The 27363-nt window shown below is 35.6% G+C and overlaps 1 protein-coding gene across 4 annotated transcripts in view; it reads left to right on the top strand.

Moving 5' to 3' along the window:
• Positions 1–27363, top strand: part of HEATR5A (HEAT repeat containing 5A) — a 126369-nt gene that overhangs the window by 37460 nt on the left and 61546 nt on the right. For all 4 annotated transcript variants that reach the window (XM_042989514.1, XM_042989513.1, XM_042989512.1 and 1 more), the window contains exons 12-18: positions 1204–1356; positions 2343–2442; positions 5502–5611; positions 10223–10386; positions 10474–10649; positions 18914–19019; positions 19874–20064. In XM_042989514.1, coding sequence (XP_042845448.1) covers positions 1204–1356; positions 2343–2442; positions 5502–5611; positions 10223–10386; positions 10474–10649; positions 18914–19019; positions 19874–20064 — 1000 coding nt within the window. The remainder of the gene's footprint in view (positions 1–1203; positions 1357–2342; positions 2443–5501; positions 5612–10222; positions 10387–10473; positions 10650–18913; positions 19020–19873; positions 20065–27363) is intronic.

Here is a 27363-nt window from a genome sequence, read left to right as displayed (position 1 = left end):
AATTACGCTGTAGAAGTTAGCATATGGCTTCTTCCCAAAAAGGTCAGAAGAAAAATGAAGAAATTAATTCTATTTTAATCTACTATAAATCAAAAGCATAAAAAAAGATTGACTTGCAGTTGCCCTGTCATTTTGCCTTTAGCTCATCTCTTCATATGCAAATTTTGAATGATAATTGCTTAATGTCAAACATCATATAAATGGTTATCATGAGTCAAACACTATTTGATATATAAGCTCATATAAGCCTCAGAAAGGGTCCAGTGAAATAAATGCAATTATTACTCCATTTATAGATGAGGAAATTGAGGCACAAAAAGGTTAACTTACTACCCAAGTTTACACAGCTAGTAAGTTGGATGGACCAGGGTATTAACCTGGTGGTTTTCTAGAGCCCATTGTTACTAGTTCTAGGTTATGCTGCCTTACTACAGAGGAAAAACATACAGTGCACAACATGGGAATAATAAAAAAGGAATACTTATACTTTAAGATAACTCGTAATTTTAAAGAAAATAACTTTGGGAGAAAAGCTGTGAGTTTGTTTTTTTGTACTAACTAGTTTTTCTTTTTTCTTAATTTGACGCTATCAAGTAAGATGATATCATTGTATGTTGCCTTTCATGACTGAGTTTATTTATGATCTCTCATTTCATAAATGTTACTGACCTGAAGTTTTTTTTTTTTTTTTTTTTTTAAAGTCCTATCAGATATATCACGTCTGATTTTTGGCCTGGAACAAGTTGCTTTCAAAAATTAGCATTACTCTCAGTATACACTGTTATTTGTTACCCAGACAGTAGCACCTTGGATTTACACGATACAGTACAGTTCTTCAAAGTACTGTGAAGTGTGCTCTATCATTTAGATCTGACAAACCCTCGGAGACAAGTAATGTAGGTAGTGTTACCTTCATTTCATAGTTAAAAAACCAAATCTACAGGTCACAGCACTAGTAAAAGAGCTGACCATAGAGCCCATACTCTACTGTTCCTTGTTTCTTCTCTCTGTAATCCACAGTACTTTAGATAGCAATTCTTTCAGAAGTAGCACATTTATTGGAAACAGAAGTTAAGAAAAGGGGCAAATTGCAGTAGTGGATTAAAATACATTTATTTGAAGAGAGAAGTGCCTGCTTATTAATTGAATTTAAAGATTAACGCTTTGGGTTTTTTTATAAGTGACAAGTTAAATAAATTACAGGTCCTGCAGTTGTCAGTCATCACCTTGCTCGAGTTCTGCTGTTGTGGAAGTGTGTCTTTCCAGTGTCTCCTAAAGATCTAGAAACAGAAAAGAGCCGAGGAGATTCATTTACATGGCAGGTAACCTTGGAAGGACGAGCTGGTGCGCTCTGTGGTAGGTCAAGTTTGGTTTGCTTTCTCCCTTTCCTTTGGCTTTTTCCCACTCTTTAACTTTTCATGTGTTTATATCTTTAATGGTGGAAATATCTACTTAGGATATTTTTGTAATTGTATATAATTAGTGATTATAACAAATGTACGATAAACCAAAGTTAGAGCTCTGATCCTTAGGATAATGCATGTTTTCTTAGATGTAATCCAACTGAGGACTGTCAAGATTGCTTTGTCTTTAGTAGGCATTCATTCCTCTTTTTAGAAATACTAGGATTGGATTTAATTAAGTAAAGTTTCCATTTAGTTTTTTGTATATGAAAGTTGTACCCTCCCATAGTATATGAACCATTTAAAAATAGCATCTACCATGAATATTTGAACTAAGGAAGAAAGTATTTCTGGAAAGACATGGAAACATTGACTTTGGTTTTGTTTGTTTATTCATGGCATTTTTACCCTTAAAAAATGAAGACCGTTTTTAAATTCATCTTGAAACTCAGTCTAACTTTAAAATATTCATTTTATTCTACATATGAAGTAACTCCTTCTGAAAACTTGTGTTTCAGGTAACACCTATTGGAACCCAGCACTGTTGACTCAAATGTCATCATAGTTTTGCAGAATTAGTGTAGAACTGGCAAACTTGAGGTTCTAAGCTAATTTAGCTCAGAAGCTGAGTAAACCCCAGGAAAGCAGCATTTTGTTAACTTGGTTTTTGGTCTCCTTCAGTGATTCTAGGAACTGTTTTGTTTGTTTGTTTGTTTTTGTTTTTTGGCTTTTGGGTTTTTTTGTTTTTTGGTTTTTTTTCCAGCTTGATTAGAGGTAAAAGACTCTAGCTTCCTCTTTGTACTAGAGTTTCAAGAATTTTTTGTTTTTAGCACATTTCTTTATTCCTCTAATAAAAATTCAGAACACTGTACCATAATTGAATGCTTTTTTTCATGGTTCATTACATTCTGCCAAATAAAAATCTGTTCTATTTTTCAGCTGTCAAGAGTTTTGTTTCCCACTGTGGTGATCTCCTTACTGGGGAAGTAATTCAGCGTCTTCTTCCACCACTTCCTTGTGCTGTGGATTTGCTAACTCAGTAAGGATCTGCTATTTAGATATGATAAAATTTTTTAATAGCAGTCAGTTACTGTGGGATTGTGTTAATAGCTGTTTAGTACATTAATAAGGCCAAGTTTGTATGGTTGGTGAATGATTTTCCTTTTGCAGTGGAAGGCAAACATTTAGTTACGTGATTTTTTTTTTTTAGGCTAGGATCTTGAAAGAAAAATACATATTAAAAGGGAAGGAAAGTTACTTGGTGGATATTGTATCTTCCAAACAGTAAGATTTAACCAAGAAATTAAATATTAAGCCTGTTAACCTTTTCAGGTATGCATTTTATTGGTTTGTTAGTGCTATTCTGTGTTCATAAGAACCAGATGCTTGTTAACAGTTTTAGTTTTTTGTTGTTTTTATTTTTCATACATTTGACTTAAACATATAAGAAAACATAAAGAAAATCCAATATATGTCAAGAGCACTTGTAATTTCCAAATTAATATAATGTATAGTTTAAAGAAAGTTTTTCCAGAAAGTATTTAATGATATAAAATTTAGTGTATTACACAAAAATACATTTAAGGTCTGGCTTACAAAGCATAATGATAAAATGAACACTGTGAATCCAACACAACCTGAGGAAGGATTAGCAAATGTTTGCTGTAAAGGGCCAGATTATAAACATTATAGGCTTTGCAGGCCATACAGTCTCTGTTGCATCTACTCAACCCTGTTGTAGCTCAAAAGCTGTCCTAGATAACCTATAAATGAGTGAATGTGGCTGTGTTCCAGTAAAACTTAATTTACAAAAACAGATGATGGGCCAGTGTTAGCTACACTTAAACTGGAACATTAGCAACACTATTGAAGTTATCTGTGACTTCCTTTCTAACACCATTCTTTACTCTTTACTTTAGAGGTAATCACTATCCTGAATTTTATAGTTGTCATTCCTTTGCACTTTCAGAAAGTATATCACATATATATGCTTCCCTAAACAGTGTTTAGTTTAATTTTGCTTGGTTTTGATCAGGCATATAGTATACTGTTTCTGAGACTTAACTTTTTTTACTCATCATGTTTCTCAACTTCGTCTATGAGTAAGTTTGTTCATTCATTTTGATTGTTATATAATATTTAATTGTGTGAGTATATAACTTATCCTAATTCTGTCAGTGAAATATCCAAATTACATATTTTCCAGAATTCTTGTATATTTATGCCAATAGTATATGTGAGTATCCTTTGCTCCAGTTCTTCACTAACATTTACTCAGACATCATTTCTAGCTTTCCAGTAGATATAAGTTGGTATCCCATTATGATTTTAATTTCTATATCTGGTTCTTAATTATTTGTCATTTTATATATTTATTATTCCTTAGTATGTCCCCTTCTAGGAAATCTGTATTCATGCATGTCTTTTATTTTTAGGTAAAATAGTTTTTTGATAAACAGACATTAACTGTCAGATTTATCAATCTTTTGCTTTTTGGTTAGTACTTTCTGTCTTTTGGTTTAAAAAATCTTCAGATTTATAAAATTACTTTCTTATATTTCTAAAATATTTAAGGTTTTGTCTTTCACATTTCATTTAAGTCTTTAATCCATGTGGAATTGATTTTTGTGTTTGGAGTGAGGTAGGGATCCAATTTCATTTTACTTTTTAATATGGATAACAGATGGTCCCATTCTTTACTAAAGAATCCACACTAGCTCCAGCAGTTGCCATTCATCTGTCATGTATTGTATTCCTGTATACATGGTCTGTTTCCATGTTCTCTGTTTTGTTCCACTGGTGTGTTTGCCCTTTTCTGAGCCAATACCACATTATCTAGTAAATTTTAGTATCTGTTAAAGCAAGCTTGTTGGCCTTATTCATCTTTAGGCATAATTTGACCCTTCTTAACACTTCTGATGGTAGCCTGTTGAAATTTAATTGGAATTACATTGAGTCTATTGATAAATTTGAAGATAATTGGTATTTTTACAATAATCAAACACATTTCCTATTATTGAGGTCCTCTACAAATTATAATTGTTTTCTATGAAAGTCTTATATGTCTTTTTGCTTGTTTGTTTTAGTAAGTAACTAAGCAAGCAAGCTCTACACCCAACGTGGGGCTTGAACTCACGACCCCAAGATCAACAGTCACATGTTCTAAAGCCAACCAGGCACCCCAAGAATTTTTTTAAAATAGTATTTTATTAGGCGGTAAAATATAGTAAGTTTTTTTGTTGCATAAATGATTGCTTCTTCTCTTAAGTTAAAACATACAAACCCCTTTTGTTATTTTTCTTAAACAAATTGAGAAAGTACTTAGGTCTGTATATTTCCTCTACTTCACTAATTTACAAATAGTCTTTTTAAAAATTTATTCCCAGATACTTTATATTTTTCATTGCAGTTATCAATTAAGTATGTGGTAGTGGGAGAGTGTATGTATGTATAATTTCTTTATTGCTATTATATAAAAATGTAATTAAGATTATATCCAGCCACCTTGCTAAACTCTCCTGTATTAAACATTTATTTTTAGATTCTTCTGGATTTTTCCATTTATAATATTTATAGTCTCTCTTTCCCCACATGTGTTAACTAGATTACTACCATTTAAAGCTAAATAAGGGGCAACTGGGTGGCTCAGTCAGTGAAGTGTCTGACTCGTAGTATCAACTCAGGTCATGATCTGACAATTCATGAGTTCAAACCCCACATCAGGCTCTGCACTGGGTGGCTTGGAGCCTGCTGGAAATTCTCTCTGTCTGTCTGTCTGTCTCTCTCCCTCTCTCCCTCCCTCTCTCCCTCCCTCTCTCCCTCCCTCCCTCCCTCTCTCCCTCCCTCTCTCCCTCCCTCTCTCCCTCTCTCTCCCTCCCTCTCTCCCTCTCTCTCCCTTCCCCCCCTCCCCCTCCCTTGTGTGTGCTCTCTCTCTCTCTCAAAATAAACTTAAAAAAAAAGGAAAGAAAGAAGCATAAAAGGAGCACTCGTGTTTACTAATAATATGTGTAGCTATTTTGCATTTATATGTCAGCCTGTTCGGTGTTTATATGTTGTATAACTTATGTACTTAAAATACACTTTTTCTTTTACTTTAAGGCTTTCTTCAGTGCTAAAAGCATATGGAAGTCCTTTGAAAACACCATCATTAGTTTATAGACAGAGGCTTTATGAATTATTGATTTTATTACCTCCTGAAACCTATGAAGGTATGTGCTTTAAACCAAAATGTTTTGTTTGTGGCCAGGACAGTGCTTGGAAAGTAATACCTGAATGAATGAATGAATGAATGAATGAATGAATGAATGATATGGCATTTATTTAGTGTCTTACTTCTAGGAGGTTTAGGGAGTTCAATCTTAGCCATTGTGTTCACCATTATATAGTAAATAAAAAAAAATTTTTTTAAGCCTATTTTTTAATCTCTTTCTTTTCTCCTCTGGGAAAAAAAGACCCTAGTTCCACTGTGTGGAAGAGAATGAGTCACAAAGATTGGTCTTGATTCTACTCTGGTCTTTGGTACAGAATATATAATGTAAGTCTACTAGACATTTGGCCATTCCTAGTTTCCTTCTATAGTGATTTTCTGCTGTACATATTATGTTCCACTATTCTATTCTTCACTCTGCCCAGATAGAAATTTAATACTCAACTACCAAGGGACACCTGGGTGGCTCAGTGGTTAAGCATCCAACTTTGTCTTAGGTCATGAACTCGTGCTTTCCAAGTTCGAGCCCCAGATCCAGCTCGCTGCTGTCCGCACAGAGCCCACTTGTAGAAGACAGATTCTCTGTCTCCCTCTCTCTGTGCCCCTGCCCCACTTGTGCTCTCTCTCAAAAATAAATAAACATTTACAAAAATACTGAACTACGAAGATATGATTGATTTTATAATGTTTAGGGTATAGGTTTTGCCTTTATTGGGTTCTAATACAACTTTAGATTACTGGCATACTATGATTCATAAAATAAACTTGCCCCTATTTTAAAATAGTCCTAAAAGCTTTCTTGTAAATCTAAAGCACAGTTTTAAGAAAATATATTGCTACTGCAAAATACTCAAGATGCTTGTTTTAAGAGTCTTAATAATTAAGTTGATTATGACTTCAAATCTGCTTCCTGTAAAAATACTTTTATTGGCTTATATCCTTATTCTGCAAATAAATGCAGTATAATAGATACCACATTAGTTCAAACCTATAACTTGCAATTTCTGTTTTGGCCTTTATTATCGTGTGAATGGTATTGTTCCCACTGCCTCTCTTCCTGGTTCACAAATGTACCTAGCAAAATATTTGATGATAAAGTAATCATTTAGTATAAGAAGAACTGGAAAAAGATGGGTACATTGTCATTTCCCAAGGACTGTATCAAAAGAATCATTTCTGTAGGGCAGACACTGTGGTAGAGATTGTATATATTATTTACCTCATTTATCTTAGCATAATACAATGAGCTAGTTACATTTTCCTCATTAGACAGATAAAGTTACAGCAAGTTTATAAAAAAACCAACTCAAGAACATATATGCAGTAAATAATGGAATCAAGATTATAGATATGCTTCATGCTGTGCTGTATACTGTTTATAAGTAACCTACAAAAGACTTAACAGTCAAGGCTTAATGATAAGTCTGTCTCATTGTGTGCTATCTCTTACTACATAAAAGTATTTACCTCCTAGATATCTAATAAAAGCCCTAGGGATAATTTCTATGTTCCATACCAGATAGTTGTCAACTTCTGGCAAAAGCAATTCCCTTTAGACATATCAATTTTACCATATTTTGGAGTTTAGTTTCAAACTACAGATGACAGAAATTGACTTATTTTTCAGTCTTGATTAAATATCTATGAATACCAAAATATCAATTTAAGATCTGCAGTGTATCTTCTAATGATGGTAATATAAGTCTGCCCTATAAGGACTTAAAGAGAAGAACAAAGTCTTGTGCTTTTTTTCTCAGAATTGGAGTTTGAGAATGCAGTCAGAATTCCTAAAGAAATAACAGATATACACATGTATAGATTTTAAATTAGTTACAGAGTGTTCATAGGAAGACAAAGTTGGAAATTACTCTAAACTTCTTGAAAAATAGAATCTGAATTTATCCTCTTTATCAGTTTCAAGTGTATCTATTTTTCTAACATGACTTAAAGAAGAAATTAGTTAATAGAAAAATGAAAATATGGTGGTATTAATAGTTTTATGTTTCAACCAAAAATAGTAATTTGCCATTTCTTCACTATCTTTTTTCTATCTTTAAAATTATAGAAATAAAATTAAGAATTTTTTCCTTAAAGACTTTTTTTTTTTAAATGGCACTCTTTTTAATAGATAAATGTGCATGGAGCATAACAATCAGAACTTTACCATTAAAATATCAATTGACATTTAAAATAATGGCTCATCATACAATAATAACCTATAGTAATTTCTAAATATTTAACACAAGAGGAAGTAGTAGTCTTTAAAGTATATACCTAATTATCTCAGAAAATATAGCAAGAAACAAAACAGAAGTTTATTGTGTTAAGATTTTATTTATTTTGAGAGACAGAGCATGAGCAGGGGAGGAGCAGAGAGAGAAAGGGGCAGAGAGAGAATCCCAAACAGACTGCACAGTGCCCAGTGTAGAGCTCCTAGGAACTGCGAGATAGTGACCTGAGCTGAGATCAAGAGCATTTGCTTAACCAACTGAGCCACCTGGTCGCCCCACAAAACAGAAGCTTAAAGTTCTAATGATATCACTTGGTACAGTGGGTTGTCAGAAGGTAAGTTTACAAGACATAGTAGGAAATTGTTTTTGTTACATGGGACTTATTTAAGAATTTATATGACTTTTCTTTGTGGTTGTTCAGCAGATGCAGATTTTTCTCATGAGAGTGACTTAGTTTTCTGAGGCTTGTCTAGTAAAAATTGGGTTCTTAGTTTTTATTTCCTATTTAGTATTGTTATGGATCCCCTTTCAAGTATTTTAATATTCTCTACACTAGATATTGCTCCTCATTAGCATCACAAAGTCAGTGATGTATGTCTATTAAAAAAGCATATCCGCATTTTAAAATGGAATCATCCTTGGGGTGCCTGGGTGGTTCAGTTGGTTAAGGGTCTGACTCTTGATCTCTACTCAGGTAATGATCTCATGGTTGTGAGATCGAGCCCCACATCTGTCTCTGTGCTGATAGCCCAGAGCCTGCTTGGGATTCTCTTGCATGCTCGCTCGCGCTCTCTCTCTCTCTCTCTCTCTCTCTTGCTCTCTCTCGCTCTCTCTCGCTCTCTCTCGCTCTCTCTCGCTCTCTCTCTCTCTCTCTCTCTGCCCCTCTCTCCAACTTGAGTGCTCTCTATCTCTCTCTCTCTTCAAAATAAATAAAAATAAACTTTGAAAAAAATATAAAAGAAAATGGAATCATCCTTAAGTGTACTTTGTTTAGGGACCTTTAGGTGAGCTGTCACTTTAAATGAGAAATGGAGGGGGCTGGCTGGCTCAGTCCATGGAGTGTGTGACTCTTGATCTCTAGATTCTAAGTTTGACTTTGATGTTTGGTGTAGAGATTACTTAAAAATAAAAAAATCTTTAAAAACATAAGTGAGAAATAGAGAAACTATTTCCACATTTAGTTGTTAATACGTTTGAAATGGTAATTAGGTTAATGTGATAATGGACAAATTTATCAAAATGTACATATAGGAGAGACAACCATATACTGTCTCATGTCTTAGAGAAGATTGCAATGCCACCTGTGAACTAGGTTGACCCCCAAAACACAAATAAAATGAATCCTTTCTGGATTCAAGTTCCAAATTATTAATTTACAAAACAATACAGACAATATAGGAACACATTAAGCTGCACTGGGGGGCATAATCACAAAAACTCAGACTGTAGAAACTTGTTCAGAACAAATAACCTCATTTCTTCAAATAAATTACGGGGGTTGGGGAAGGTAGAGAGAAAACCTTTAGATTGAATGAGACTTAAGGTGTATCAATTAGTTAAAACATATAGGCTTTACTTAGACCTTGATTCAAACAAAAGCAAACAAAAACAGGCATTTATGACAATTGAAAATTTGAATACTGAGTGAATATTTGATGTTTAGGGTTTTTAAAACATTAAAAAGAACTATGATATTATAATAGGATTGTTTAAAATGTCCTTAACTTTCAGTGATATACAAGGAAATATTTATAGATGAAATGAAATCCTTTTAGGATTTGCTTCAGAATAATATGAGAGGTGGTGAGATAGTAGATGGAGGTATAGGTGAAGCAAAATTGATCCAGCTGGTCAAGATGCTGAGGTGGTGGGGAGGGGTATCATAATACTATTATGTCTGCTTTTGTATATGTTTGAAATTTTCCATAATGAAAATGTGTCTAATGTTCATAAATTTTTTTTAGGCTGTGTTTTTTTTTTAAACAAATGTAATTTATCTGCTTTTTAGGCTGTGTTTTTTTTTTAAACAAATGTAATTTATCTGCTTTTATATTCATCTTTTTTAATTCTATTTTTGTACTTCATGTCACTTTATTTAAAATGATGGTAGTATTTATTCAGCATCACAAGGTATATACACACATACTTTGAGATGTCTTTTCAGTATGTATTCTTAGCCTTGTGACCAGTAACACATAGTTGAGCCCTTTGTTTGTAGGGCATTTTTCAAGGATGATATACGTCATCTTTGGCTATGATAGATTAAAGTTGGCTGATGTATAGATTAAAGTTCTGCTTGTTTTTTTTTTTTTTAACCCTGTACTCTAATTGGTTAACTGCTTTTACTAAATTGCTAATTGCTGATTTCTCTAACTCAACAGGAAACCTTTGTGCCATCCTCAAAGAGCTGGCTGCTGACTTGACTGCCTCTGATATACAGGTGGCAGCATCTGCATTTTTACTTCCACCCCTCTGTCATAGGGATGATCTTGTGATATTAAGTCCTTTGCTACAAGAAACTGACCATAGATTTATTGAAGAACAGGTATAGTGATTTTCCATTGACTCTTGGGTTGATTCATTCTGTGAACAGTCATTTTAATTTTTTATATATATTTTTGTTTGTTTTTAGCTGCTGCTTGGTAATGGTATTGCTTGTGGAAGTTTGGAGTATGACCCTTATGCTATTTATGAGAAAGATGTATTGGGAGATTCAGTGCCTAAGCCCCTACCTCCAGTACTATCAGTTATTAGCTCTGCAGTCAAGCTCTTTGGAGTTGTATGTGCTCATGTGGGAGAAGCTCAAAGGTAAACCATCTTTAGTAGTTCACTTATCCTGAATTAAATTGTTCCCTTACCCTGAAATATAATATTTAAGAGTTGGTAATTGGTTCAGTGAATGTGTAACAGAACTGGTGCGTAAGAAAAATATTGTCAGAAGTTCTCATTAGTATAAAAGATTTTTTTTAATGTTTGTGAAAGAGAGTCATGCATGTGCATGTACCCGTGACCAGGGGAGGGGCAGAGAGAGAAGGAGAGAGAGAGAGAGAGAGAATCCTATACAGGTTCTGTGCTGCCAGAGCAGAGCGGGACACAGGGCTCAATACCATGAACTGTGAGATCATGACATGAGCCAAAATCAAGAGTCTGACATTTAACCACTGAGCCACCCAGGCACCCCACTATAAAAGATTTCTTATAGATGACAAGTAAAAGTGAGATAAAGGCTCTTGTTTAATGATTCACCTGGCTAATACCTAATAAGTATTAAGTCAATAAATTAAATTCAATTAAACTGAAAACTGCTAAGCTCTGTTGTGATATAATACTTCACCCACAATACAAATGAAAATACAAATTAAAAAACTCATTGATACCAGAATTTTGATTTAGGGGCACTTGGGTGGCTCATTTGATTAAGTGTCTGACTCTTGGTTTTGGCTTGGTTCATGATCACATTGTTCATGAGATTGAGCCCTGCATGGTGCTATCTGCATGGAGCCTGTTTTGGATTCTTCCTCTCACTCTCTCTCTGCCCCTTCCCTGCTCATGTGTGCTCTCTCCCTCTCAAAAATAAATAAATAAACTTTAAAAGGTTTTTTTTATTTAAAAAAATAAAAAAAGTTTTGATTTATGAGTTATTGTTACAAAAAAGAACACTGATTTTCTGCTTAGATTAGGTCTCATAGGCTTTCTTACCTTGGAGGTTTTCTGGAGCCATTATAGTTTTGTGGATTTCAAAAATTAGATTAAAATTGATTAGTCTTCAGTTTGGTAGATTTCTGTCCACTCAAAGTAAACTTCAGTTTTGAAATACCACAGGCTAATAAATGGTTTCTTATTGAGAATGACAGTTTCTTTTGATAACTGAAGTAATACCTTTCATGGAGATCAAAAAACACTACTTGTATCTAGTATTCAGGAAATTCTGTGAGATACTAAATGTGATGTGAATTTCTCCTATAGGCTATGCTGTTTAACAATTTACAAATTAATAAGTATCCTCATTTATTCATATTCTCTCCTTCCTTCCCTTTGCTCTCTTTCTCTCTCCCTCTCTCCCTCACTCCACTGCCTCTCACCCTCTCTTTCTTCCTCTCTGCTTCTGGCATGCTAAACTAAAAATAATACATGTAACTAGATCATAGCTTTTGTATCATTTTTATCTAGTTATGTCTTCCAGAGAATACCAATTAGGTAGAGAATTTACTCTCTTTGACGAACATTCACAAAAATATTTGAGTCTTATCAGCAACACATTTTTGGGTTTTGTTTGTTTGTTTTCTTTTTAAAGTAAGCTTTAGGCCCAATATGGGGCTTGAACTCATGACCCCAAGATCAAGAGTCACATGTTCTACAAACTATGTGACCCTGACAACACATTTTTGAAACAGGTCTTTAGATACTTTACTTTCAGGGGATTGAAAAGTGAATAAACTTTATGTTCAGTTTTAATAGTCTCATGTCATTTTATTGAAAATGATGGTGGTATTTCCTCAGTATCATAAGATAGACACACACACACTTTGAGATGTCTTTCCAGAACTTAAATTTCAAAACATGGTGTTTTTCCCAAATTTATTTATAGCCTATAGCTCCCTGTATATACTGTAACCATAAACTTATGGTATTTAGACAACTTAATGACTAAATTATAAATGAATGTCATAGCACTAAAAGATGAGAGGAAAATCACAGTAGTCTGGAATATTCAAAGAATTGATAGAGAGGATGGGAGTTGAACTAGTCTGTATCTGTACCGTGTTATAGAGCGTACAATTTAAAATAATTAATTTGGGTTATTACAGTAGTAATTGCAGTGATGAAACTTGTAGGTAAAATATTTAAATTAAGCATGTTCTTAAATGGCTCCACTAACTCTTTTTGATAGATCTAAGACAAAAAGTAAAAAAGAAAAGAATATACATCTTCCAAACTTTCCTTTTAAAAAATTGATTTTATAGGGTGCATGGTTGCTCCCCACCAAGCTCAGTCATGTGGCTCAGTTAGTTAAGCATCTGACTTCGGCCCAGGTCATGATCTTGTGGTTCGTGAGTTCGAGCCCCACATCAGGCTCTGTGCTGACAGCTCAGAGCCTGGAGCCTGCTTCTGATTCTGTGTCTCCCTCTCTCTGCTCCAACCCCCCCCCCCCCCCCGCCAAGAATAAATAAACATTTAAAAAAAAATTTTAACAAAAGTAAAAAATTGATTATATTACTCTCAGAGAAGTTGTTTTTTGGGTTTTGGGTTTTGGGTTTTGTTTTTTTTTTAAGAGTTATTGCCCATTTGCAGTTTAGGAAAATGGCTTTTCACTTCTGTTTAAAATTTAATTAACTTTATACTAAGTTTCTTTAACCTCACCTGGACTAAAATAGTATATAGAATGAATATATATTTAATGAGGGGAGGTTTTGTTTAATAAAAATATTGAGACCTGGTAAAAGCAAAACATACTGTGTTTAGAGTCTAACTGAATAAAAATAGTAGGCAGGGTTGCCTGGGTGACTCAGTTGGTTAAGCATCCGACTTCAGCTCAGGTCATGATCTCACAGTTCATAAGTTTGAGCCCTGCATTAGGCTCTCTGCTGTCAGCACAGAGCCTGCTTCAGATCCTCTGTCTCCCTCTCTCTCTCTTCCCCTCTCTCTCTCTCTCTCTCTCTCTCTCTCAAAATAAATAAACATCAAAAAAAAAAAAAATAGGAGGCAGTACTTTGGAGATTTTTAAAGGAAGTGGTCTAGCAGGATCCCAGATATAAAAAGTGGGTCATAAGCATCCATTAGCAGTCACCATTGGGTGTCATTAGAGGACCAGAGGAGAGAAACTACTTAAATAAGAAAGTTAAGTTTCTAATTTCCTGTTGTCCAGATAGGACACTTGTTAAAAATGCACACCCTTTTTCTTTTGGCTGTATATTTACATTTCTAGAGAAAAAAAATGTTTTTAATCAAAGTACTACTATATTTACAACCAACAGCTGAATATTTCAAAGCATTTTGTTGTCATTGAGGTTAGCTTTGTGTTTAAACAGCTTAAAAGAAATTCTTTTATAACAAGAGATTGCCCTAAGATTAGAAATACATTTTTCATATTCTATTTATGCATGTAGAAATTAAGTTGTCTTTAAGTCAGTTGGTTTTCTCTATTTTGACTATAGGATTTTAAAAGTAAGAAAACTTTGCATTGGTAATTTTAAATGACTAAAATGTTTAAATTTCTAGAGTGTTAAGATAATTTTATATAGAAAAAAACTGTGATTGTTCTTGTGCTTGTGTTGTTTGTAGTTACTTTCAAACATTTTGCACCTACATCCAAAGAATGAATTACTTAATTCACCTGAAGATTGTTCTGACCTTGACAATACGTTGCAGTCATATGGACAACTTTTTAAATTGTAGATTCTGATTTAATAGTATGGTATGTGGGGCACCTGATGGCTCAGTCCCTTAAGCTTCTGACTTGGTTTCACTCAGGTCACAATCTCACGGTTCATTAAGATTGAGCCCTGCATCAAGGCTCTGCACTAACAGTGTGGAGCCTGCTTGGGATTCTCTCTCTCTCTCTCTCTCTCTCTCTCTCTCTCTTTCTTTATATCACTCTCTTTTTCAAAATAAATAAAAATAATAGTATGGTATGCATATATGTTAGGTATTGAAAATTTAAAAACTCCTTAGGTGATTCTGACATGCAGCCAGGGTGAGAACCACTGCTATATAAATGCTGTAAAATGTTATAGATTGTGAGTTGATGGAGAAAGAGAAAAAGCATAGTTCCAGTTCACAATACTAGAAATTTTCACCATAGACACCTTCCCTGAAAGCATATTAAATCATCATTTTCAGATGTTATGTCTTGCTGTTTAGTCAGTTGGTGGTGTATTTTTAATTTCTCTAGATCCAAAACTTTGTTTCAGCATCTAATTTCATTCCAAACTAATAATTGTATGTTATAATCAATACTACTTAAGCATATTAATTCAGTATTACTAAAAACAAGTCACCTCCATCTTCCTGAAGATTCAGAATGTTTTGTTGAGATCTCCATCAGCATTTGGGGATACAGGGTGGAGAAAAAATAGAGGGCTCTGGAAGTCCCCTGTACAGGTCAAAGTTTATTACAATATAACAAACTTCTCAAGCTATAACCTTAGGTATTTTTAGTAATTTCAGCATGATATAGTTCCATTGATAAAAGATGAGGATATGATCTAATAATGACATTTTAGGCTTTTAAATTTGTGAGTCTGACCATGTGGTTATCCTTAATTTCTTTGTTGTCTTGTTTACATAACCTCTCCATAGTCTTCTCTACAGGCAATTTAGACATAAATACGTTCTTGAAACAAAATGCCTTTAATATGGTCTTAAAACACAGGCGAAGAAGTTTTATATATAGTATATTTGTCATATTGTTTATAATGAAAATTAGAAGTAGCCTAAATGTCCAAACTAGGAAATTGGTTAAATAAACTATTATATTGCCAGACTATATTTTACTAATAGGTGTTTAAAATTATTTCAATGTAGTAGTTAACAAGATGGGAATGATGTTTGGGAGGAAAAAATATTTTAACAAAGTATACACTGTGATCCTAATTTTCTAAAAACGATACTCCTCTGTCTTTGTGGGGAAGACTAAAACAAATATGCCAAAATGGTAACAGTGGCTCTTTCTAGATGGTGGGATAAGGGATGAATTTCTTTTTCTTTCATTTGCCTTTATCACTTTTTCAAATTAATTGTGATGAACAAAATTAACCTTGAAATAAGGAAATATTTAAATAAATCAAGTACTTAAGGTTACTGTGGTTTTCCCAAAATATCTAGTGCTCTACTATGTTTATTACATTCTGTGAATTGGTTTTATATATACTCCTTTCCCCAACTCATGAAATCCACAGACTCCTACCTTCCTTCCTTTTTTTCTAACTTCTTCCACAGTTGGATTTCTTAAAAGTACAGTGCCCATATCTATGCAGTCTTTTTTAGTGCCATTTGGAGAACTTGACTTAGGCTTTGTTGCCTCCATAGAATGATAGAGGGGCAGAGACAGAGGGAGACACCAGGCTCTGAGCTGTCAGCACAGAGCCCAATGTGAGGCTTGAACCACGAACTGTAAGATCATGACCTGAACCAAAGTTAGATGCTTAACCAACTGAGCCACCCAGGTGCCCCAGAGGCAGTGTTTTTTTTTTGTTGTTGTTGTTGTTGGTTTGTTTTCATATTAAATATAATTTATTGTCAAATTGGTTTGCATACAACACCCAGTGCTTATCCCAACAGGTGCCCTCCTCAATGCCCATCACCCACTTTCCCCTCTTGCCTGCCTCCCATCAACACTCAGTTTGTTCTCAGTATTTAAGAGTCTCTTATGGTTTGCCTCCTTTCCTCTCTGTAACTTTTAGGAGAAATGTTTTTAAAACCTTGGAGATAATAGTGTAATATTGGGGTGGTTTATTTTATGCTTACCTATCTTTAATCTCATCATAAGGATTTAAAAGCCCTGTGCTGCTTATATGTGGAATCTAAAAAACAAAACAAACAAATAGAACAAAACAGAAACACATTCATAAATACTGAGAACAGGAGCACCTGGGTGATTCAGTTAAGCATCCGACTCTTGATTTTGGCTCAAGTCATGATCTCTCGGATTGTAGGATTGAGCCCCGCATCCTGCTTGGGTCTCTCTCTCTTTCTTTCTTTCTCTCTCTCTGTCTCTCTTCTCTCTTTCTGCCTTTCTCCTGTTGTGTTCTCTCTCTCTTTAAATAAATAAATGAACTTCAAATACATACATACATACTGAGGACAAACTGATGATTGCTACAAGGGAGGGGGATGGCACAGGATGGGCAAAATAGGTGAAGGGGATTAAGAGGTCTGAACTTCAAGTTATAAAATAAATAAAGCATGGAGATGAAAATAAAGCATAGGGAATATAGTCAATAATATTGTAATAATTTTGTATGGTGACAGATGGTAACCAGACTTAATGGTGATAATCACTTCATAATGCATATGAATGTCAAATCCCTTTGTTATACACTGAAATTAATACATCCTTTTTTAAAAAATTTTTTTAAATTTTATTTTTTATTTTTTTAAATTTACATCCAAATTAGTTAGCATATAGTGCAACAATGATTTCAGGAGTAGATTCCTTAATGCCCCTTTTCCATTGAGCCCATCCCCCTTCTCACACCCCTTCCAGTAACCCTCAGTTTGTTCTCCATATTTATGAGTCTCTTCTGTTTTGTCCCCCTCCCTGTTTTTATATTATTTTTGTTTCCCTTCCCTTATGCTCATCTGTTTTGTCTCTTAAAGTCCTCATATGAGTGAAGTCATATGATTTTTGTCTTTCTCTGACTAATTTCACTTAGTATAACACCCTCCAATTCCATCCATGTAGTTGCAAATGGCAAGATTTCATTTTTTTGATTGCCGAGTAATACTCCATTGTATATATATATACCACATCTTCTTTATCCATTCATCCATCGATGGACATTTGGGCTCTTTCCATACTTTGGGTATTGGTGACAGTGCTGCTATAAACATGGGGGTTCGAAACAACACACTTGTATCCCATGGATAAATACCTAGTAGTGCAATTGCTGGGTTGCAGGATAGTTCTATTTTTAGTTTTTTGAGGAACCTCCATACTGTTTTCCAGAGTGACTGCACCAGCTTGCATTCCCATGAAATTAATACATCCTATGTCAACTGAACTTTCAATTAAAAAATAGCAAATAAAATAATTAAATAAAAGCCCTGTGTTGTAAGGGAATGTAAAACAATTCACAGAAGCTACATAAATAGCTAATGGACACATTCAACCCCAGACCAAAAATAATGTATATATCCATCATAGTTAGAATTGTGAAAACTGGAAAATTGCTGTCTCCATCAGGAGAATGATTGAACAAATTGTAATGCATGTGCATAGTAAAATTTGACTTCGTGAAAGTTACCAAAGAATAAGAATGATTTGACAGGTGCTAAGGAAGTAATGTTAAATGAGAAATACAGGAGTTAAAATTATGTTAATATATAGTATGATACCAAGTACATTTTTAAAGTATAGTTGGGGGCTGAAAGGGCTGTGTTAATTGTCATTACCTATGGATGACATAAGTGGGTGCTGCCTTTGAAATGAATCAATGTATTTGAATCCAGTTAAGTCCTATTAAGAACAAAATGGTTACTGCAAGTTAACTTTTTTGAGAGAGAGCACGCACTTGAGCTGGGGAGAGGAGCCAGGGAGAGAGAGAGATCGCAAGCATGAGAATGAATCTTAAGCAGGCTCCACACTCAACGCAGAGTTGATCTGGTCACAGAGCTCCATCCCAGACCCTGGGACCATGACCTGAGCTGAAATTAAGAGTCAGATACTCAACTGACTGAGCCACCCAGGCTCCCCAGCTGCAAGTAACTTTTAAGATACGTGTTATTTAGGGACACCTAGCTGCCTTGATCAGTAGAGCATGCAACTCTTGATCTTGGGATTGTGGGTTTGAGCCCCATGTTGGGCATAGAGTTTACTTTAAAAGGAAAAAAAAGATTATCCTTTGTTTAGAAAATAGTGAGATAGCAGAATTTGCCCAGTAAATATTTATTAAGTGATACTTTTGTTAAAATTCTCCCCCTGGGGCACCTGGGTGGCTCAATTGATTAAGCATCTGACTTCCCCTCAGGTCAGGACCTTGCAGTTTGTGAGTTTGGGCTCTCAGCACAGAGCCTGCCTCAGATCCTCTGTCCCCTCTCTCTCTCTGCCCCTTCCCCACTAGCACACTCTGCTGCACATGCTCCCTATCTCTCTCTCTCAAAAATAAACAAAAATAATAATAATACTTCTCCACCACTGTCAGAATGACACATAACCAAAATATTTTTGTATTTTTTATATTTTCTTAAAATGTTTTAGAATATTCAGCAATAGTTTATCTCATTTTAGCAGTTGCCACAAAATAACACAACAAAACAAATTAGCAATAGATACTCAGAAATGTCCTTTCACTTACTTAATTAACAAACCCAATGTCATACTATTTGCTGTTAAATCTTGTTTCTGATTTTAGGCTTCTTATACTGGAACAACTTTTGGACAGTATAAAGCACACAAAAGGAGCTCGTCAACAAGTAGTTCAGTTACATGTTGTTTCTTCACTCTCTAGCTTCTTGAAGGTAATTCTGTTTTTAAATTCAGATGTTTGCTTGATTTTTTTTTCTAAGTATGGTTAAATAGGTTGAGGAGGGTGTCTTGAAAGAACTGCTGCTTTTTTTTTTCCTCCCTTTTTTCTTAGTCTCCTGATGAAAATGTTTCAGGATTTATAATCCCCCTTTTACTTTTTCTCTGTGTAAAAGTTGTTGGTCAGAAATTAAACCTAGAATCTTGGCTTAGAACCATGCTTTAACCTACTCAGCCTAATATCCTGTATCAGGGATTGGCAGACTGTGGCCTCTGGGCCAAATCTGGCTTGTTGCATTTATGACTTAAATGTTTCTAACTAAAATATAATATGCTTCATTGGTTATATTATGGAAATTCCTATTAATGTTCTTCTGAATACATACATACTGTAGTGACAGTTGCTTGCCTAGAGGTTTAAAATTCTTAACTTTTTGAGGCGCCTGGGTGGCTCAGTTGGTTACGCATCTGACTTTGGCTCAGGTCACAAGTTCATGGGTTTGAGCCCTGCGTCAGTCTCTGTGCTGACAGCTCTGAGCCTGGAGCCTGCTTCAGATTCTGTGTCTCCCTCTCTCTCTCCCCCGTCCCCTCTCATGCTCGCTCGCTCGCTCTCTCTCTCTCTCTCTCAAGAATAAATAAACATTAAAAACAATTTTTTTAATTCTGAAGAACCTTGTGAAAAATCAAATTTGTGTGTGTGTGTGTGTGTGTGTGTGTGTGTGTGTGTGTATGTTTATGTTTAAATAGTAATCCAAGTATGAACATCTTTAGTCAACCAGAATATATATTCCAAACTGGATTGGAAAATTTATTACAGTTGTAAGTTTAGATTGTTCTTTACATATTTCAGTACTTAGCTGGCTCCAAGGGAAACTTGGGTCCAGAAGAAATGAGAAGACTTGCCGTGGCACTGGTGATGGGAGCCCTAGAAAGTCCCAACCCCCTCTTGAGATGTGCAGCTGCAGAGGCATGGGCTAGATTAGCCCAAGTGGTTGATGATGGAGCTTTTACTGCTGCGTTAGCTCAAGTTAGCTTTGACAAGTAAGTGAATTTCTTTAATATGCAGAGACTATCTGTCAAAACTGGGTATAGATTGTTGATTTTTTGGAACTAGTGAAACTCCATTCTGGGAATTAATTCAGAAAAAAATTGATAAACATGGATACTTTATATGAAGGCTAGCCTCCCCTTTGTCTGCTCATCTTGGAATATAGAACTATTATTACTTTGGCTTTAGTTTTTATTTAATAAGAGAAACATCACTATATGAGTAGTATAATTGGCCATCCCTGGAATGGACGATGGGACTAAGAAATTTAGGGAATTTTATCATGTAAAATATAGATAATAGGTAGTAATAACAATGTACTGGAAAGAGTAAAGTCTAGGTTTTCATCATCAGGAAACAAACTATGTTTTCATTTTTGCTAGCTCTGAGATCATGAGTAGAGAGCAAACCCCACAGCTCGTTTTCCTCTATTTCAAATAGAAGGTTGTCAGTACTACGCCACCTGCTTGAGAATGTTAAGATAAATGAGATAATAAATATAGCACTTTCACCTTCCAGTCTACTGAATATATGTGTCTGATTTGGTCAAGAGTTTGAAGTTTAAAGTTAGATTACTAACTTAGTTCAAATCCCAATCTTCATGTAATGGTTACTTAGTAAGAGTTACTTTGGATATCATTCTGTTCTCATCTGTAAAAAGTAACTGATAATAGTGTAAATCTCAAAGTTGTTGGGAGGATTAAAGGACTAAATGTAGGGGCATCTGGGTGGCTCAGTTGATTAAGCATCTGACTCTTGATTTCAGCTCTGGTCGTGATCCCAGAGTTGTGGGATCGAGCCCCACGTCGTGCTCTAAACAGATAGCACACCTCCCCTGCTTGTGCACATGGGCGCACGCTCTTTCTCTCTCTCTTTCAAAAATAAATAAATAAAAATTTTTTTAAAAAAGGACTGAACATAGGGGCGGCTGGCTGGCTCATTCAGAGGAGCATGTGACTCTTGATCTCAGAGTTGTGAGTTCAAGCCCCACATTGGGTGTAGAGATTACTTAAATAAATAAATATTTTTTAAAATAAATAAATAAAGGACTAAATGGAAAACACTTAAATTAGCACAGAATGCATAATAAAACTAGTAAACATTGATTTTTCTTGCTGTATTTAATTTTAAAATCAAAGTTCTTTTTTTTTTTTTAATGTTTATTTTGAGAGAGATAGGACACATGCAGGAGAAGAGCAGAGAGAGCGCAGAAGAGAGAGAATCCTAAGCAGGCTCCATGCTGTCAGCACAGAGCCCAACACAGGGATAGATCTCCCAAATCATGAGATAGTGACTTCAGCCGAAATAAAGAATCAGAGGCTTAACTGACTGAGCCACCCATGTACCCCCAAAGTCTCTTTGTATGGAAATAAAGTGTCTCAGCAATGTGCATTTTTTAAATGCAACTTAATAATGCTCTCAACAAAGTGGGTATGGAAAGAACATACCTCAGCATTACAGCTAACACTCAACAGTGAAAAGCTAAAAGCTTTTGCTCTAAGATTAGGAACAAAACAAGGATGCCCACTCTCTCCACTGTTATTCACCTTAGTTTTGGAAGTCTTAGCCACACAATTAGACAAGAAAAAGAAATAAAAGCCATCCAGATTGGAAAGGAAGAAGGAAAACTGTCATTGTTTGCAGATGACATGATACTGTATATAGAAAACCCTAAAGACTCCACCAAAAACCATTAGAATTAAATGAATTCAATAAACTCACAGGATACAAAATTAACATGCAGAAATCAGTTTCTTTGCATTAATAACAAGTTACCAGAAAGAGATTAAGGAAACAATCTCAATTAGTATTGTCAGTAAGAATAAAATACCTAAGAATAAATTTAGCCAAAGAACTGAATGACCTGTACCCTGAAAACTGTAAGACATTGATGAAAGAAATTGAAGATGACACAAATAAATGAAAAGATATACCATACTCCCCATGGACGATATGCAAATTCACGAAGCATCCCATATGTGTGCGTTTATGCATACACACATACACACGCTGTGCTCATGGATTGTAAGATTTAATTTGTTAAGATATCCATACTACCCAAAGCACTCTACAGATTCAGTGTAATCCCTGTCAAAATACCAATGACATTTTTCATAGTGCTAGAACAAAAAATCCTGAAATTTGTGTGGAGCCACAAAAGATCCCAAATAGCCAAAGCAGTCTTGAAAAAGAAGAACAAAGCTGGAGATGTGCTCCCTGATTCAAACTGTACTACAAACCTGGAGTAATTAAAATAGTATGTTACTGGCACAAAACAAACACACAGATCAGCATGATGGAATAGAGAGCCCAGAAATAAATACAAGCATATATAGTCAATTAGGACTATAAGGAAATAAGGAAAGACAGTCTGTTTAATAAATGGTGTTGAGAAAAGAAGATAACTACATGCAAAAGATTGAAACTGGACCACTATCTTACATTGTTTACAAAAATAAATTCAAAGTGGATGAAAGACTTGAAGTAAGACCTAAAATCATAAAACTCCTAGAAGAAAACATTAGTCTTAACAATATTTTGGGGGAAGGAGGTCAGTTTCCTCAGGCAATCCCAATAAAAGCAAAAATAAACAAATGGAATTACATCATACTGAAAAGTTTTTGTACAATGAATGAAAACATCAACAAAAAAAAGGAAACCTAAGGGAACCTACTGAATGGAGGAAGATATTTGCAAATCATATATTTGATAAGAGGTTAATATCCAAAATATATAAAGAACTTCTATTTCATGTCAAAAAAAACCCTGATTTAAAAATGGGCAGGGGACTAGATGGCAGAATAGCATGGAAGTTTTTTTTGCATTTCTCATCCATGAAATACAGCCAGATCAACACTAAACCATCCTGCGCACCTAGAAAACTGACTTGAGTATTAAAACAACAATCTGCACCACCTGAACCACAGAACATAGCAGGTATGCAGCACAGACAGGTGAACTGGGGTAGAGAGAAGCTGCGGAGGGCAAGGAGCTGTTTTTGCTTGCGGAGAGAGGACGGAGATGAAGGGTGGGGGGAGGAGGAGAGTACGGGAAGAGCACTCCCCTCCCCCAAAAGCAGCTGGAGAGAAAGTGGAAAAGTGTAAACAGCCACTGGGACTGAACAAAAAAGAGAGAAAGGAGAGGGTTTAAATTCCATTAAGACTCTGTAAACAGGAGGAGCACAGAATCGGAAACTCCGCAGCTTGATACCTGGAGGAGCTCTGGGGGGGTAGGGCAAATCCCCAGGAGCAGAGAGTGAAGTCTGAGGGATCCTTGGGTCACATGGGGAGAGGTGGTTCCCCTGCTAAGAAGACATTTGGTAGAGGCTCTGTGGCCACCCCGCAGGCAAAGATGCCAGCAGACCCCAGAGATTCACTGGTGCTAGAACAGGATGTTAAGGGGAAACCTGGTGCCAGATGTGTGTTGTGATTTACCAAAATCCCTGAAACACTGCTACATGTTCGCATGAACTTTTTCTGGAGCAGGCTTGCACCCAGCTGCAGTCTCTGGTCATCAGCAGCAGCACGGTCCCACGAACGTTTCTGGGGGTGGATGGGCACCTGGCCATTTCTCTAAGAGACTCTCCCCCAGAGGATCAGAATGGGCCAAAGCCGCAGTCCCTCAGAAGTGAGGGGTTGGGAAACACAGCCACATCTGAGATAAAACTCAAGAGGGAGTTGCCACCGGGCAACCTGATGGCTTGGTCACGGACTGTATAAGTGGGGTGTAGAAGGAAGCCACAGACAAAAGGACGGGTGTGTGATTGATGGTTGAGGAGAACAGAATTCTGATACTAGAGACTGGGTAGCTGGGTGATGCCTTTTTCACGCCTCCCGTGCATGTGTGGATACACCTGCAAGCACCACAGCAATCCACCCCAGTAAGCTAAGCAGTGCCATCTAGTGGAGAATGGAGCTGTTACACTAAGCTCCACCCACCCATCTAGGCCAACCTCGCTCTTCAGGAACACAAGTCTTTCTGCCTGCTTAGTTTACAGACTATAAAGTGCTTTGTAGTTTGTCTTCTAGGGGAAACTGATGTAATTTTTATCGTATTTCAGTCTTTTCACTGGTCCATCTATTCAATTTTTTTTATTTTTCTTATTCTTCAGTACAGAAAGAAAAAAATTATTTTTATTTTCAATTTTTGTTAAAAATATTGTTTCATTGTATTCACTTTTTCAAATTTCAAACGTTTTCCATTTTTTTTCTTATCTTTCCCTTTTTTCTCTAATCAATCTCCTTTCAACAACCAGACCAAAACACACCTACAATCTAGCATTATTTACTTGATTTTTTTGTGTGTTGTTTTTAATTTTTTAATTTTAATTTTCTTTTACCTAATTAATTCCTTTTCTTCCTTTAAAATGATGAAATGAAGGGATTCACCCCAGAAGAAAGAGCAAGAAGAAACGACAGCCAGGGACTTAACACAGATACAAGCAAGTTGTGTGAAACAGAATTTAGAATCAGAATAATAAGAATACAAGCTGGGGTTGAAAATAGATTCGAATCCCTTTCTGTGGATAAAAGAAGTAAAAGCTAGTCTGGATAAAATAAAAAATGCTATAACTGAGCTGCAATCTCGAATGGATGCCACAGCAGCAAGGATGGATGAGGCAGAGCAGTGAATCAGCGATATAGAGGACAAACTCATGGAGAATAATGAAGCAGAAAAAAAGAAGGAGACTAAGGCAAAAGAACACGATTTGAGAATTAGGAAAATCAGGGGCTCCTGAGTGGCTCAGTTGGTTGAGTGTCCAACTCTGCCTCGGGTCATGATCTCCCAGTTCGTGAGTTCAAGCCCCGTGTCAGGCTAAGGGCCTGGACCCTGCTTCAGATTCTTTGTCTCCCTCTCTCTCTGCCCCTTCGCTGCTCATACTGTCTCTGTCTCAAAAATAAATAAACATTAAAAATTAGAAAAAGAATTAGGAAAATCAGTGACTTATTAAAAAGGAATCAGAATCATAGGGGTCCCAGAAGATAGAAAAAGGAGTAGAAGGGTTATGTGAGCAAATCATAGCAGAAAACTTTCCTAACCTGGGGAAAGACACAGACATCAAAATCCAGGAAGTAGAGGACTCCCATTAGATTCAACAAAAAACCATCAACAAGGCATATCATATTCAGATTCACAAAGTACTTAGAAAAGGACAGAATCATGAAAGCAGGAAGGGAAAAAAAGTCTTTAATCTACGAGGGAAGACAGATCAGGTTTGCAGCAGACCTATCCACAGAAATTTGGCAGGCCAGAAAGGAGTGTCAGGATATGTTCAATGTGCTGAATTGGAAAAATATGCAGCCAAGAATTATTTATCCAGCAAGGCTATCATTCAGAATAGAAGGAGAGATTAAAAGTTTCCCAAACAAAAATTAAAGGAGTTCATGACCACTAAACCAGCCCTGCAAGAAATTTTAAGGGGGACTCTCTGAGGGCAGAAAAGACAGGGGAGAGAAAAAAAAAAAAAGACCACAAGCAAGAAAGACTAGAAAGGACCAGAGAACACCAGAAACTCCCAACTCTACAGGCAACATAAAGGCAATAAATTCATATCTTTCAGTACTCACCCTAAATGTCCATGGACTAAATGCTCCAATCAAAAGACATAGGGTAACAGAATGGATAAGAAAATAGGATCCATCTATATGCTGTTTACAAGAGACCCACTTTAGACCTAAAGACACCTTCAAATTGAAAGTAAGGGGATGTAGAACCATCTATCATGCTAATGGTACCAAAAGAAAGCCGGAATAGCCACATTTATATCAGACAATCTAGACTTTAAAATAAAGACTGTAACAAGAGATGAAGAAAGGCATTATATCGTAATTAAGGGGTCTGTCCACCAAGAAGACCTAACAATTGTAAGCATTTATGCTCCAAATGTGGAAGAACCCAAATATATAAATCAATCACAAACAGAAAGAAACTCTTTGATAATAATCCATAATAGTAGGGGACTGCAACCCCCTCCCCCTTACAGCAATCAACAGATCGTCTAAACAGAAAATCAACAATGAAACAATGGCTTTGAATCACATGCTGGACCAAATGGACTTAACAGATACATTCAGAACATTTCATCCTAAAGCAGCAGAATACACATTCTTCTCCAATGCACATGGAACCTTCTCCAGAATAGATCACATACTGGGACACATATCAGCGCTCAACAAGTTCAAAAAGATTGAGATCATACCATGCATATTTTCAGACCATATTTTCAATGCTATGAAACTCACAATCAACCACAAGAAAAAATGTTGAAAGATAACAAATACTTGGAGACTAAAGAACATCCTACTAAAGAATGAATGGGCTAACCAAGAAGTTAAAGAGGAAATTAAAAAATACATTGACGCCAATGAAAATGATAACACCACAGCCCAAAACCTCTGTGACGCAGTAAAGACAATCATAAGAGGGAAGTATATAGCGATCCAGGCCTTCCTAAAGAAGGAAGAAAGGTCTCAGATAGACAACCTAACCTTACACCTTAAAGAGCTGGAAAAAGAACAGCAAGTAAAATGCAAAACTAGCAGAAGTCAGGAAATAATAAAGATTAGAGCAGAAATCAATGCTATCGAAACAAAAACAAACAAAACAAAAACAGAACAGATAAATGAAACCAGAAGCTGATTCTTTGAAAGAATTAACAAAATTGATAAACCCCTGGCCAGTTTAATCAAAAAGAAAAAGGAAAGGACCCAAATAAATAAAATCAAGAATGAAAGAGGAGAGATCACAACCAACACAGCAAAATACAAACAATAATAAGAGAATATTATGAGCAATTATATACTAATGAAATAGGCAATCTGGAAGAAATGGGCAAATTCCTAGAAACATATAAACTACCAAAACTGAAACAAGAAGAAAAGGAGAATTTGAACAGACCCATAACCAATAAATAAATCAAATTGCTAATCAAAAATCTTCCAAAAAACAAGAGTCCAGGACCCCATGGCTTGCCAGGGGAATTCTACCAAACATTTAAAGAAGAATTAACACCTATTCTCTTGAAGCTGTCCCAAAAAAATAGAAATGGAAGGAAAACTTCCAAACTCTTTCTATGAAGACAGCATTACCTTGATTCCAAAACCAGACAGAGACCCCACTAAAAAGGAGAACTATAGACGAATTTCCCTGATGAACATGGATGCAAAAATCCTCAACAAGATATTAGCCGACTGGATCCAACAATACATTAAAAAAATTATTCACCACAACTAAGTAGGATTTATAACTGGGATGCTGGGCTGGTTCAATATCCACAAAACAATCAATGTGAT

This window comes from Panthera tigris, chromosome B3, assembly GCF_018350195.1.
Source record: "Panthera tigris isolate Pti1 chromosome B3, P.tigris_Pti1_mat1.1, whole genome shotgun sequence".
Taxonomy (NCBI): domain Eukaryota; kingdom Metazoa; phylum Chordata; class Mammalia; order Carnivora; family Felidae; genus Panthera; species Panthera tigris.
This window is presented reverse-complemented; position numbering and strand designations above follow the sequence as displayed.